Below are 16,058 nucleotides of genomic sequence, written 5' to 3' on the forward strand. Positions count from 1 at the left end.
TGGGAAGGCCGTCTCCCATAGACTCTGTTATAAGCAAATAATTTTTTTTTTTTAAAATGATTTTCTTTTTCTCTGTAATAATAAAACAGTAACTTGTACTAGATGATAACTAAGCTATCAGGCACACTTTTAGCTCACGGTTAGGCAGGACGCTGAGAGGGACTTTGAAGGGCAATTATCATTACCACTGATCAGAAGGGGACTCATTGTGGTTGAAGGAGTTGGAGGCTCTTGTGGATCTGAGGGCGATTACTTGTAGCTATTCGATGTTTTGATGTGCCGGAGGCACACTGCACTCCACTGAACGTTGTTTCTCACCGTTACAAATTAGACAAGTGTGTTCATCCTCTCACTATAGGGGAGGGATCTCGAAGTGGGTGAAGGGGTTGGCATTGTGAGGGGTATCCTCTGGGTGACTTTCTTGGTGATTACACTACATCACGGTGGGCCCCAAGCCCCCCAGTCCGACCCTGATGATGCATATTCTCTAAAATGAGCAGTAGAAATATAAACAAGCAGCTTTCACTAGCAGTTAGGAAGGTTTAATCTGAAACAAAAGGTTGAACTTGATATTGGTTGATATGGTTGACTTGTATCTTTTTTCAACCTCAGTTACCACGTCTACTTGACTATTCCCCAGTGAAACAGCAGTTTGGGTTTCTCTGGCACCTGTCCATTTAAGACTGTAGAATGCTTATTTTAAAAATCAAATTGCATTTATTATTAACTGAGGGAGTTGTCTAAATACAATTTATTATGAAGTCACATAGGTAATTATATATGAGGCATCCAAGGACTGACACTGGAGAGTTGACATTACTCATGCCGACTGAGTTATTGAGGTTTATAAACTGAATATCTGCTAACCTACTCAGTACTGGCACTGACTGTATTGTGGCCAGTTCATACACGTCTGGAATGATCTACAGAGCTTTCCACCAGCTGACCCAGTAATGGGGAATTTTTTTTAAAAATGTTGTATATAATGAAAAAGAAAAACATACAGTATATACTTGTGCATATATTATTATAATAATGGAGGGGTACCTGCAGAAAAATTATATTTCCTCGATAGCTGCTTTTGATAAGTGAGTCAGCCCAAAATAGAAGCCAACCACCATGTTGCTTTCAGGCAGGCTATTGTTTCCCCTACTCAATGTAACTGAATGGGGTATCAGTGGGACATGGATTTTTACTATTGAGTGCTGTTCTTATATCTACCAGGAATGCTGATGGGCTGCTGGGGGGGGGGGTGGTTTAAGGGAGGGGGTGATGTCACTCCAACTTGTAGTGCAGCAGTAAAGATGACTGAAGTTTCTCAGAACACAAGTCACATGACTTGGGACACCTGAGAAACTGACAATATGTCTAGCCCCATGTCAGATTTCAAAATTAAATATAAAAACAGATTTTAGTGCAGAAGTCTGCTGGAGCAACACTATTAACTGATGCATTTTGAAAAAAACATGTTTTCCCATGACAGTATCACCTTAAACCTGATCCTGCCTATTTTGTCAAAGAGTCAAAGGTTAAAGGCCAAACATGAATTGCTACACAAGTTTGCTGTTTTCAAGTAAATGTAGCCAGTTAAAAAGCCAAGCTAGATCTGGATAATACCCTCAGAACCAGGGAGCAAACCTAAAAATATTATGTAACTCAAACAATCTTTAAAAATTTTGACATTTTATTAAAAAGTCCATAGGCAGTGCCTATGAATAAGTATCAGAATGAACAAAATGCGTACGGTGGAGTACCATGGGGTCTTTATGTATTTTAACATGGAGATTTGAATAAATGTTCTAATTTCTTAAAGAATTTTAGTTACAGGAAATTTATTATATTTGAGTTCAAACAGGAATTGCAGCAACATCTTTCTGCACTGAAGGCTGGATCCAGCACCTACCCTAATCCACAAAGCCACCCAATCATGTCCCCATGTGTGTTTTATATGCTGACCTAAGCATTTGTTAAATGTATTGGAACTTGGAGAGTCTGTATTTTGTGTTAAATTGCCTCAACGTCATTTTCTCTCTGCAGGTTAATTTCACAGGTCACCTATTTTTTAAAAAATTGTGTAAACATACCTGAAGGGAAATTATTGCAACAGACACACTACAATGGGAACTCCTTATGGTTATAACACTAATAAATAGTGATGATTAGAGTGAGCATCACCAACAGGAGAGGGAAAGCACAGGAATTTATTTAAATTCACTGCCATGTTTCTGAGGAAAAGGTCTCAAAGCCAATGCTGTAAATTTATCTAATTATAGTCACTGGGCAAACACCACATAAATGAAAAGTAATTATTATCTAACATTTTGCGTCAATGCTGCTTGTGGTGCTTTCCTCGGAGTACAGTAAACATTCCACAGCTATTCCCTCTTCTTTACCTCTGCAAATATTTGCTGGAAAGTAGCCAAGATCAAAACGTGGAGAATGATTTCTCATCTTAACGACAAGATAAATGTGTTTCTGGCTATTAAAGGGAAATTCATGAATAGGCATAATCAAAATGGGATTTTTTGGTGCATCAAATCCAGGATGCCATTTGGCCAAAACCCAGTTCTGTTTGCAGAATTTAGATTCAGGCAAATTCTGAAGTGCCCCTGTTAAGGGGGTGTATCCGTTATCGCTGTTTATGCAGATGTTCGATACTTAACTCCGCCTATTTATTCCTTAAAGAACTACTCTTAATTGGCCTTTCACTATGTATGCTATATACTGTACTGTACTAACTATCTGCGTGCGATTACTACTCTACTTACCATAATAACAAACACACCACAGAAGTTACCAATAACACAATATATTTAATACGACATAAAAACAGTAACTACCTCTAATGCAGATATACCAATTACACAACATAAAACAACTAAATGAAACAATCCTCATTTACACTAACAATCCCCAAAATTCACCCACAATCTAACTACACATACACAATCACACACGATATAATTGCCCGCCCTTCCTGGTGCTAAACTTTCCCTGAACCAACAAAAGGGAGTTGGGGTACAGGGGATAGGGATCGTTGGTGGGATAATAGGGGTTTGAATGGAGTAGGGGTTTGATGGGCGTTGGTGGGATAGCAGGGGTTTGATCAGTAGGGGTTAATGGAGTAGGGGTTTTTATGGGAATGGGAGTTAGTGGGATCGTTGGTGGGATAGCAGGGGTTTGAATGGATGGGATTCGTTGGTGGGATAGCAGTAGGGGTTAATGGGATTCGTTGGTGGGATAGTAGGATAGTAGATATACTCAGCCAGGTTTAAATGCTCGTTGTCCAGGGGGGTGATGTTCTCCGGGCGATGCACACAAGAAGAAGAGACCGAGTGCAGCTGCGCCGGGCCTTTTAAACCCTGCTCAGTCCTGCCCAGCAGCATGCACACGCCCCTCCTCCAACACACACACTACTCTAACATGTGGGCCGGCATGGTGATAGGAGGATCAAAGCAGATCCTCCGGCCAGACCTTGCCTGGCTTTCCCTCCCTGCTGGGAGGCAGGGAGGGGTTGGGGGGGATGGGACCCATCCTTCCCTTACAATCCCCCTGTTGTCGGGAATACGACAATTAACTTTGGCGGGAAGGATGGATATGTATTTGCCCTTCTCTACCCCACTCTTGGTGACAGTTCAGGAAGGACTGAAGTATACTATGGTCCTTAGGTACCTAGACATCACCCACTGCGACTATCTCTGACTTGCCGTTCACCGTAACCTTAGTCTCCATCCTCAGAGTATCCCGTCTTCTCTCTGCATCTTGGTCTTTCTTTCACAGTCTTTGAGTCAATTTCCGTAGACTGGCCTTTCTTTCTGTAACCAGCTGCAGTCTATGGTGGTCTTTGAGGTTTCAGCTGCTCACGCTATCGTCTTTTAGGGGCCACACTTTCTGGAATGGCTTCACCCTCAGTTTTTAGGCCAATCCAGGTTACAATCTTGGACTGGGGTTTTTTTTTTTATTTTTTTTTACAATCTTCAGGAGTCGGCCACCCCCAATGAACCTGAAGTAGTCTCTCACACTGGCCTTTCTGTTCTCTGTTAGAACCGGACTTTTGTAGGCAAGACTCCCATCAGACATGTTTCTCTTTATCTTGATTGCAGAGGGGGTTCTCCCATGGACGGATAGATAGGTCTTTACAAGGCAGATCAGACTTGGAGTCAGAGGTGATACCAGGGTACCTAAATTCTAACTGCGGGAAAGAACACCGCACTTATCTGACATTCAGTTCAACTTGACTGCTCCTGGGGCGAGATTGGCAAATACACTTGGTTTAGGAGGGGACCTGTCCCTAATAAATCCTGTTCTAGTCCCCATTCACACTCACAATCCCATAATTACACACCCAACACCCACCCCTCTCAAAAAAAACAATAATATATAAACACCATACCATGGGGCTTCAGGATAACAAAAGATCTGCATCCAGAAACCTCATAGAGAAATATATATACATTTCCAAGAATTGGGAATTTAGGGTAGCTTTGCTTGGAGTCTCTCGATAAATCAAGAACTTTATAAACTTGTTAATTTAAGTACTCTGTCAAGGCTGCGCCCTGAGTCTCCTACGGGTGGCTTCGTGGAATTCTGTCTGATTCCGATTTAATTTTTCTGCAAGTCTCTTGACTCTCCGATATATCAGCCACAATCCCATGTACATAATGAAGACCAGAACCAGAAGGATTATCACAGGATGGATCAATAGATTGAAGAAGGAGGTTGCCTTTGGGCTGTAACCAAACAAACTTTCCCACCAGGAAACCTTGGCGTCTTTATCTAAGGAAGTGGCAATTGCTTTTATCTTGTTCTGGTCGTGGACAAGTTGGATGGTGGCCTGCTTCTCGGACTCATGGAGTTTCTGAAGTATTTCTTCCTCTCGATTAAAATTCAGAAGGAGATTTTTAAGTTCTTTGCCGAAACCCAGAGGAATCTTTTGGAGTCTCACAGGAACGTCCGGGCGGATGTCAAGCCTCTTTTCGGGGGTGATCGGTGTTCTTCCTTGTTGCTCTGCGACATCTAATCCTAAAACGGGACTAAGAGTACAATACACAGCGGGAGGAAGTTCTCCCCTCGCAGTACAGTTAGTTCCATAAATGATAAAGGTTGCATTGTTCCCTTGGTACCAACACCAATATCCCTGCCCTAAGTATACCAAATGAGAGGACGGCATTGGGTTAGTCTTCATCTCACAGGAACCCTCGGAGTTCCAACACTGGTGTCGAAGCACCCGATCCTGATTACCCTGACAGAGGATCGCATTCCTCTTTCCTCCAGCATCCCTCCACATTAACTAGATAGGGATGACCTCTCTCATAAGTGAGGACTTCCGAGGGGAGCTGAGGATGAAACACTGTTTTATTACCTACAACCACCCCTAGGTTGACGGCACTGTATCCCTGTAATAACTGACCAGATACAGGTGCCAATGACGAGGCGGTACAAGTGAGGTTCCGACACCCGTGCCATTGGACCACCCACCAATTCGTGTGATTGAGTGCAAATTGGGAAATAAATGGACTTACCCGTTGGCGGAGGTTGAATGGGAAGTGGCCTCCGTGCAAAGATGATACAATGTGTTTAAGGTTATCCGAGAGCTCACCTTGGACCTGCGTACATGCCAGAGCCAGCTGTACTCTATCCTGTACCTCCAAAAGCCCCATGACGAGCCGTCTAAACTTTTCTCGCAGAGCAGAAGATAGAGAGGTAGTGGCATCTATATGTGAGTGCTGCAAACCTTCAAGGACCTGGTTTACATCCAACTGAGTATTGAATCCTTCTCCGGCATGTCGCGCAACATTCCCAAGCTTACTCCTCAGGACTTCCATATCCATAGTGTTCAGGACTCCCACTCCCAGGGCACCCCCACCAAGTCCCATGGATACCAAATCTCTCTTCCTCCGGAATTTCCTGCGTCGAGGGTCGTCTTTCCTAACCTCTTGCCCCGCCTCTATCCATCCTTTCATCATATCAATTTGGTTCTGAATAAACTCCCCACATCTGTGATCCCAATGATCCACTCTGAAATCCTCCATGGAAATCCTCCAGGTGAAAAGAATGAACTTTGCCCCTGTGATGATTTTCCATGGGGATGACAGTTGAGGGGCTACTGGATCGGCCAATTGATGGATAGGGGCGTTGCAAGAGTCTGAATGCGGTTTAACTGGTTGAAGACCTTCTGTTTCATAGGGGATCCTCACCACGGTTACACATACTTGTCCCCTTCCTTCGAATGGATACCATTGTTCACTTTCTCCAGTCTGCAACACTAGTTTTCCTATAGGTTTGGATTTGGACAGATAGGCCCACTGTGTAAAAGTCCAGCACCCTTCATCTACAGTCTCACAAAAAGGCCATTTGAACGGACCATCTATATTGATGTCAAAGTTAATATCCCTGCCACTGGGGTCTTTCCAATCAGAAGACACGTACCTATTCCGGTATTCCTCAGTCATAGGGGTACCATCCATCCATATATTTACTGTAGGGGTATCTACCCCGTTACACACCAGATCCCAACGCCAGGGATTGGTGTCTGACATTACCATTTGTGTATCCTGATCCCAATGAGCATAGGTGACAAAATAGTACCCTGCCACCTCTTGCACACAGTTGTCCCTCATGATTGTAATCATGAAGGACCGTATGGATGGGGATCCCTTTAACTGAGTATACCTCGGGTCCTTGGCATCGGTCCGTACCTGTAAAACTGTCGCCCTGTATAGACCTTCCATCTCTCCCGGACTGGTCTGGTCATTCCATAGGACCTGACCAGAGTTGCTGCAGTTTAACTTTAACATCATTACACTGGTTCGCAAATAGTCTGTGGACACATGACCATGAACGTAACTGGATTCCCTAGCGATAATCATCTGGGAATCCCTCAACATGCAATAAGCTTTAAGGGTACCTTTTACTGGAATGGGTCTATCAAAATATGTCTTTACCCTTAACCCATCATGGCTATCCCTCTTTGTGAAGGTAGCCTGAAGGATAAACCAACCGCTATATTCTGCCCCAGTGACATCTTCAGGACTCAGAACTCCTTCTTTGGTACACAACACCGTTGTATTATTGACTTCCACCTTCTTATAAGGGTGTAAGTGCGGGTCTCTAGATACCCATCTAAAAGATTTAATAGGTATTGGTTCTGAATCCTGAAAATGTCTAAACTCCTTGAGGCAGAGGGCATGTAAGTCATGTTGTATGGCAGACACATTCTCCACAGGGGTATAATGTTGGATTACACCTCTGTCAAAACCCTCTCTCTGGAAACCATACAGATACCACTGCCCTGGTGTAAAAGTAGAGTTCTCGTATGGTTTCAGGATCTTGCCACCCAAACACTCCACCATTAAAAGACTGGGTTCATTAAGTGGTATGTTAGTCATACCATGAATTGCTTCCAGACCCTTCCCTGAATAGGCCGAGCCTGCCACCAACATGCTTACCACCAGTATCACAAGCTGCAGACGTATTCCGTTCGGAAGATACCTATCCTTGCAATTATGTCCCATGGAGAGTCTCCCTTGTCTGTTCTGTAGAGTATTAGAGACAAGGTATTAAATATTATGGATTCCACATCGACCCCCCCCCAATCCTCCCCCCTTTTTTCACCCAACTCTCAGTGCATCTATGTTATGAGTTGGGGAGGCTCGGGTGGCCTTGGCCTGGTCGATGTGGACCCACAAAACCTCCTGACTTCTACGCGACTTTTTCTTATTAGTCATTGGCCTTTGCACCTTTTACATGGTATTGCCCATTACTTCTAGGACCCGATAGGGACCTTCCCAGTTCGCGTCCCATGGACCAACATGCCGGAAGACCTTTACCATTACCATTTCTCCTACAGAGGGCATTGGCGTTTCCCCCTGTAGATACGGTTTGTGCAACCGTATTGCTGCGTAAGGCAGTAACTCCTTCAGGTTCTGCTGAACCTGTTGGAGGAACAGGTCTCTGGCGATGGCATTTTTTATGGGTTCAGAAACCAAGGGCTCATTAGGTAGGCATAAGGGCATTTTACGTCCGGTCATTATTTCAAACGGGGTTATACCGGTACTGGTGGCTTCAGTGGCTCGGATGCCCATTAGTACTGCTGGAAGAGAGGTTACCCAAGAGGAACCTTTCTCCAGTAGTGCTTTAACCAGCCGTCTTTTTATGGTCCGATTCATCCGTTCCACAATTCCCGCTGACTGAGGATGGTAAGGCACATGAAATCTCTGTTTTATGTCTAAAAGACCACAGAGCGCCTTCATGACCTTACCCGTGAAATGAGTTCCTCTGTCTGATTCTATCACTCTGGGGATACCCCATCGTGATAGAACCTGCTCCCAAAGGACACGGGCAGTGGTTGCAGCCGAATCATTGGTCGTGGGAATGGCTTCTACCCATTTGGAGAAGACATCCACTACCACAAGTGCGTAGCGACAATTGCGACTACCGGCTGGTAAAGGTCCAATAAAATCGATTTGGATTGCGGACCATGGACCATCTGCAGGCGGGACCCGCTGCAACACCGGCTTCAGAGCTGGGGCCCTGGGGTTAACCTGAGCACACACCAGACACTGCTGAGTAACTTCCTCTACCGTATTGGACATCCCCGGCCAGTATAATTTATCTTTCAAGAAAGACAGGAGCTTATTCCGGCCGAGATGTCCAAAGAGTTGGTGGTTCAATCTGGTCAGTTCTGCTTGTAGATGTTGTGGAACCACTGGAAGAGGAAGCTGCTGGGTACCGGTATCATAACACAAAATACCCTGTTGCAATGACCAAGGATGTTGAGGTGTTTTGAGGTGTGTCATTAGAAGAGGATCTTTGGCTTGTTCCTCTTCAAATGACACTGGACCATCCTTCAGATGGGATCTTATTGCAATCCGGTGTGTGGGTAACTGTTCAGTGTCTGGTTCCCGAAGGGTCCCAGACACTGCCGCTAATTTTGCCATCTCATCTACCTTGTTATTCCCCACTATCAACGGTTCATCCCCTTTTTGATGCGCCGGGATTTTGATGATTGCTGCTTCTGCTGTGTGTGTCGTACCCCAATCCCACAGTTCCTTCAGGACCGATACATGAGCCAGAGGTTTGTTTTGACTGTCTACAAATCCTCGCCTCTTCCATATGTCCAGGTGCAGGGTGAGGGAGCGAACTACATATGAACTGTCACTATATATAGTTCGCTTCCCAGAGGGCTGAAGAAGTAAAGCTTCCTTGACAGCCTCCAGTTCTGCTCTCTGTGCTGACATGTGACCGGGTAACTTGACAAGACTCTGAGTACCTGTGGTCTCATCTAGCACAGCAAAACCTGTGACATAGGTTCCCTCCAGGTAGAAACGAGAGCCATCAACAAAGATGACCCTATCTTCTGGATGTCGATTGGTCCTGAACATCTGTGGTACACTGGTTTGCATTGGTTGGCCACAGTCATGTTCGGTTCCAGTGGTGTTCAGTAACTGGGACAGAACATATTTAGCTTTGTGGTTCACCTGCAGATTCCGGCCACTAAGATCCATAATCCACCTACCGAATCTCTGTTGAGAGACTCCAGGTAGTGTATCACGGAGCAAAAGGGCCAATGGAGAATGTGGAGTCTGCAAGGTGAGTGGCCTGAAACCTACAATATGCTCAGTGGTCTTAACAGCATAATGTATGGCTGCCAGTTGTTTGGCACACTCATCGAACCCCCGTTCGACAGGCGAAAGCAACCTGGAGAAGTATCCCAGCGGTCTGGTTTCATACCCTACCTTCTGTAGAAGGACCACTGCGATAGACTCCGTCCCCGCATGCGCCTGTACGGCCATTTCTCCATCGGGATGTGGAGTAGCCAGTACAGGTGCCGAGGAGAGATCTCTTTTCAAAACAGAAAAAGCCTCTTCCTGCGCATCGGACCAACCTTCGATTGAGGGTTCTTCTCCTCGTAAGAGATCATAGAGAGGTCTTTCTTTAGCAGCGAAATCCTCTATGAACTCCCTCATGAAATTGGCTACCCCCAGAAATTTTCTCAAATCCTGAAGAGTGCCTGGCCTAGGTAACTTTACCATGGCTTCCACACGGGCTGCCATGATTCCTTTGGCTCCAAAAGAAATTTGGACCCCTAAGAAAGTCACCTCTGCTCTAGCCAAATTTGCCTTGTGGGGGCTCAACTTGAGTCCTGACTTGGCCAGAAGTCCCAATAGCTCCCTCAGCAGAACCAAGTGTTCCTCCATGGTTTCCGTATGCAGGAGCAAGTCGTCCACATATTGTAACAGACATTCGGGCCGCGAAAACACACTCAGCACCGCTGCCAATGCCTGGTGAAAATATGTGGGACTGCTATGAAACCCCTGAGGAAGTACAGCAAACATGTACTGTTTGTCTCCCACCGTGAAGGCAAATTTGTATCTGCAATTCTCGGTTAATTCGATGGAGAAGAACCCATTGGCAACATCTAAGGTCGAGAACACGCGGCTTTTGCCACTTATTCTGGCCATGATGTCGGGAGTCTGTGCCACTACAGGGGCTGACATAGGGGTGTACTTATTAAGGACCCGGAGGTCTATGGTAAGCCTCCATGTGTTTGTGTCCTTCTTCTTAACTGGCCAGAGGGGATTATTGCATTTTGAATTTCCTTCAATGACCACACCCCTAATCTTCAGTTCCTGAACTGTGTCCATGATCGAATGAGTGGCTTCTGATGGAAATCTGTATTGGCGTTGAGGTGCAGGGTCTGGACCTTGTATGTCCACCTGAACGCCAACCAGTCTACCACAGTCATTTTTGCTCTGGGCCCACAGATCGGGATTCTCGTATACAATAGGCTCCAGGTCCGCGTTATGCGAGACATCCGGCCATTTGTGTTCGAGTATATCAGTTCCCTTATCTACTGCTGGCAAGGGTGGTCCCAAACACTGGCGTTGTATTACAAACACCTTGGATCGTTTGGGGCCCTTCCATACCATACAGTGTACCAGATCCAGGATCCACCCATTCTGTGTCATCACGTCCGTTCCGATGATGTTATCAGAGCCGGGGTAGTACCACATTGGGATCTTAAGAGTCATGTATCTGGCAATCTGAATGGTTACTTCATCAATAATGGTTACTTCATCAATTCTGTGGGCCCTCACCCCCCCTTGTTGGTGATCAAATCCGATCACCACACACTGAGGGCTATTGGGGTGTAAATCATGTTTGACATTGGTAATGGAAATTTCCGCACCAGTGTCCAGCATGATTTTTGTGTCCTGATCTTTTATGGTGGCTGTAATGTGGGGTCTCCCTGAAGAATCCAGTATAATAGGACATACTGGAGCCAGCTCTTTAGGGAGCCCTAACTTTCAATCGATATCTACCAAACTCCCAGTAGGTACCTGTGAGGTACATACTGCTACTTGTGAGTTCTTGCTCTGATCCTTCGGTATGGATTCATTTGATTCCATAACCTCTGGGGTATTCACAATAGCCACCCGTTTTGGTGATTGTAAATATCCCAGGTCTGTATCCACATGTTCCCCTAATGAGTTGTAATAATTAGGTTTCAGCTTGAAACCATTATTATTGCCCGTCTTCTGAGGGATAGTGCGACTCCTTAGCCATTGCGGACAATTCCTTTTCATGTGTCCGGTTTGTAGACAGAAAAAGCAACGAATGCTCCCTGTCTGTTCAAATGGCGGGGCCGTGGGGCGAGCATTTGAGGTGAATTTGTTGTGCGGTACCCGTTCATCTTGCGAATTAACGTGTACTGGCACACGCTCCCTAACTTTAACAAATTTCTTATTGTGCAGTATATCCTGTCTGTACTGCTCAATAATTATGGCCGCATCCGCAAGGGAAGGTTCCTTGGCTGCGCTTAACCTGATTGCAGTATCAAGATATGGGAACTTTTCCACAAACATGCGGACCATGCCTTGTGGGATTCCCATACCCTGATCCTTAGTAACCCTCCTGTACATCGCTTCAAACCGACTACACAGAGACAAAGGTTCGTCCTGTATAGTGGGCTTGAATTTTGACAGAATATCTGGAGTGACGTCCCAATGCCCTGTTGCCAGTTTCATGAGAATGGAGAGTCTTTCTTCCTTATCATAATACTGTCCATTCATTGGTTGTGTCCTCCCTGTTACCTCATACCTTTGGTTAAAGTGTGTAGGTAACCAAAGTTTAAACAACTCCATGCGATATTTAGGAGCCACTGAATACTTGTTACAATGACCCTCAAAAAGATAACATGAAGTAAATGGATCAACATTAGGATCATATTTTGGGATCTCCTTGCAGATCCGCAACAGGAAATTTATCCTTTCCATACTGGAATGGTTAGGATATACCTCTTCCTGTCTATCCGGACGAGTTGGCGGATTGGAAGTGGAAAATGGCCATCCACTCTCCTGTCCCCAACTGTTGTCCTGTTCCTGGAAGCAGTCGTTCCATCTGTTCTCCCCGGGTGTCGGAGTGAACTGTAGTGACCGTTCCACCTGTCCCCTAGTGTCTATTGCCTCGGATCTTTGATCATTGGGAGACCTTGGCGCTATCGCCGCTGTCTCCCCCTGTGCCGTTCCCGAAACACAAACCTGTTTCGTGGGCACCGTGCTATTAGCACCAGGCCGCGACAGATTGACAATTACCTGCTGCAAATCCGTAATGATTTGTGTTTTTGCAGCCAGATCCTGTCGCAACTGAACAATCACAGCATCAGTAGATACTGCATTGTTCCTCAACTGATTGATTTCAGTGTACAGTCCGAGCAATTCTTTGTCCATGTCAGAGTAGAGGCTCTCTTTGTCCGAGAGCCTAGACTCCAACACACAAATTTCCCTGCCCCTCTCCACTGTACACTGGATTTTCTCTTGCACCTGTGTCTCTAGCGCATGTATTTTTGCTATATTTTCTACACAACAATTGCAATGAAAGTTTAGTGCATTTGAAACCTCCCCTGCCTTTCTATTGCTAGCTAGTGTCTCCATGTGTTCTGGCTTCCAAATGATATCCTCAAAGGTGTAAACCAATTTAGCCAACATTTGGAGGCGTTTGTTAGTTTTATTAAAGACACCCCTACTGATACAATTCTTATCATGAGCATATGCCTGGTCCAACAAAGCAGACCATAGCAGCTCAGTAGATTTGTATGCGTTGGCTATTATGGGATTAAAAGTGCTGTGTTTACTCAAGTGTTGAAGTGTGGAAAAAGTCATACTCACTTTTGGTTGAGATGTCATCATTCAATCGGTGCTAACCTTTGTCCTTGCTGCTTGTAGAAGGTCCTTTAACTTCCGGAACGCCTTTCTCCCTACCAGACTAGACTTTTATCCTGCTCCGATAACGATGGATCTCTTCTCGTGACGTGATTTTTCCTTTCAGCAATGCGTACGCGTCCGTGAAAGGTAATCAAAAATAAATAAAAAATTTTAGTAACAAATAGATTATAGATTCTCTGCTTAAGCGTGATTTACGTTTGGTACTACACTATAACTCGCGTTACCTGTCCGAATTATCAGGGCAGACATTCAACCTTGTCTCTACCGCCTGATAATCACAGTATAACCGATCCCTAGCCTCAAAACCGAACGCAGAAATAACGCTATATGCAGGGGCCGCTGGCTCGCCAATGTTAAGGGGGTGTATCCGTTATCGATGTTTATGCAGATGTTCGATACTTAACTCTGCCTATTTATTCCTTAAAGAACTACTCTTAATTGGCCTTTCACTATGTATGCTATATACTGTACTGTACTAACTATCTGCGTGCGATTACTACTCTACTTACCATAATAACAAACACACCACAGAAGTTACCAATAACACAATATATTTAATACGACATAAAAACAGTAACTACCTCTAATACAGATATACCAATTACACAACATAAAACAACTAAATGAAACAATCCTCATTTACACTAACAATCCCCAAAATTCACCCACAATCTAACTACACATACACAATCACACACGATATAATTGCCCGCCCTTCCTGGTGCTAAACTTTCCCTGAACCAACAAAAGGGAGTTGGGGTACAGGGGATAGGGATCGTTGGTGGGATAATAGGGGTTTGAATGGAGTAGGGGTTTGATGGGCGTTGGTGGGATAGCAGGGGTTTGATCAGTAGGGGTTAATGGAGTAGGGGTTATGGGAATGGGAGTTAGTGGGATCGTTGGTGGGATAGCAGGGGTTTGAATGGATGGGATTCGTTGGTGGGATAGCAGTAGGGGTTAATGGGATTCGTTGGTGGGATAGTAGGATAGTAGATATACTCAGCCAGGTTTAAATGCTCGTTGTCCAGGGGGGTGATGTTCTCGGGGCGATGCACACAAGAAGAAGAGACCGAGTGCAGCTGCGCCGGGCCTTTTAAACCCTGCTCAGTCCTGCCCAGCAGCATGCACACGCCCCTCCTCCAACACACACACTACTCTAACATGTGGGCCGGCATGGTGATAGGAGGATCAAAGCAGATCCTCCGGCCAGACCTTGCCTGGCTTTCCCTCCCTGCTGGGAGGCAGGGAGGGGTTGGGGGGGGGGGTGGGACCCATCCTTCCCTTACAGCCCCACAGAAATCGTCTGAAATTCCACATACCAGTTGCAACTCATCTCAGAATATCACTGTCTACATCATGACAAGGGAGCTCCTCAATTGACCCTTTGCTTTTAGCCAACCCACTAAACCCCATTGTTACATACTTTATTGACCTTTAAACATACTTTAGACACACTTTAAACACCAGGAGCCAGAAATGGTGTAAAATGGCCTCAGCATTTATTCACATTTTGACATAAGAGATCACTAATATGCTCTGCTGTTCCTCAGTGAAGATTTGAAATCAGTACTATGTCATTATATCCATCAATGATTATTAGGCTGCCCAGGGCCGGGCCAAGGTATTTCGGCAACCTAGGCAATGGCTTCAATCAGCGCCCCCCCCCCCCGTTCAGCGTTTACCATTTCCCAGATACCATTAAGGTTTTATTTTTTAATAAAGAAATCTTCCAAGACATTAATGAATGAAAGTTTTCATTTATATAAATATGTAATGTTAACAAGCAAAAATAAAGTACAATAAAAATGTAAGAAAAACCAAAACACCATTTTCAGTAGGATCATTTTATCCTATCAAACTATTTTTAAGTAGAGAGCAAATAAAGGGTTCACTTAACACCAATACTGGAATGTCCACAACATGTCAGCTGCCATCATTTAGCCACATAAAATTAGCCCTAGCTGATTTTCGCCCTAGGCAGGCGCCTACTCTGCCTACCCCTAGTTCCGGCCCTGAGGCTGCCTCTACCTACAGAAAGGATGCCCCCAAACTCTGCTACGAGCAGGAGCTGCATCTCCCACCATGAGAGAAGCTCAGCATCCCTGCTGGTGGCCCTGAATCTGCAGTGTCTCAATAATAGGAAATCCAAGCAGGCTGTCACTTAGCATAAGCAGTAGTAACATTATGCTCAGATTTAAATATGCAAATTTGGGTTTAGGATTTGGTGTTAAGTAAAATCCAGAAATAATGGATTTGTTTATTGCCCACTTTAATTTTCTTTAGCAATACATATTTACAACACTATGTACTGAATATATATCTATGTTGACATCGCGTTCCAAAATATATGATATATAACCAGTACAGGTATGGGACCTGTTATCTAGAATGCTCAGGGCATGGGGTTTTCTGGATAACAGATCTTTCCATAATTTGGATCTTCATACCTAAAGTCTACTAGAGAATCATGTTAACATTAAATAAACCCAATAGACAGGTTTTGCTTCCAATAAGGATTAATTATTTGTTAGTTTAGATCAAGTAATTTAATTATAATTGAGTCTGCCTTTCCGTAATTCTGAGCTTTCTGGATAGGTTTCCAGAAAGGACGGATTCCATACCTGTATCTTTATATCTGTAACTTGATACCAGTAACAGAAAATACTTAGGGGCAAATTTACTAGAGGGAGAAGTGACTAATGCAGGCGAAAACTCGCCAGCATGACATCATTTTGGTACTTTGCCGATTTACTAACGGTTGATAGCGAAGGAGATAGAGTCTAGCGGAACATTGCTCCATAACGCCTGGCGAATTTGCACTCTAAAGAATGG

At 44.7% G+C, this 16,058-nt stretch overlaps 1 protein-coding gene across 1 annotated transcript; it reads right to left on the minus strand.

Moving 5' to 3' along the window:
- Positions 1 to 3,944: 3,944 nt before the first annotated feature.
- LOC121397675 lies at positions 3,945 to 14,503 on the minus strand. Its single transcript, XM_041574822.1, has 2 exons — positions 13,170 to 14,503; positions 3,945 to 7,535 (listed from the first exon to the last, which is right to left on the minus strand). Exons 1-2 carry the CDS (start codon positions 13,188 to 13,190, stop codon positions 5,238 to 5,240), a joined length of 2,319 nt encoding a protein of 772 aa, XP_041430756.1. The 5' UTR covers positions 13,191 to 14,503; the 3' UTR covers positions 3,945 to 5,237.
- Positions 14,504 to 16,058: the final 1,555 nt, after the last annotated feature.

Source organism: Xenopus laevis, chromosome 8S (assembly GCF_017654675.1).
Source record: "Xenopus laevis strain J_2021 chromosome 8S, Xenopus_laevis_v10.1, whole genome shotgun sequence".
Lineage (NCBI taxonomy): Eukaryota > Metazoa > Chordata > Amphibia > Anura > Pipidae > Xenopus > Xenopus laevis.

Coding starts and splice junctions, on each gene's coding strand:
- LOC121397675 (XM_041574822.1), bottom strand. CDS start 13,190: ATGATGACATCTCAACCAAAA. Junction 7,536..13,169: donor TGATGACATCTCAACCAAAA/GTGAGTATGACT, acceptor AATACTCTACAG/AACAGACAAGGGAGACTCTC.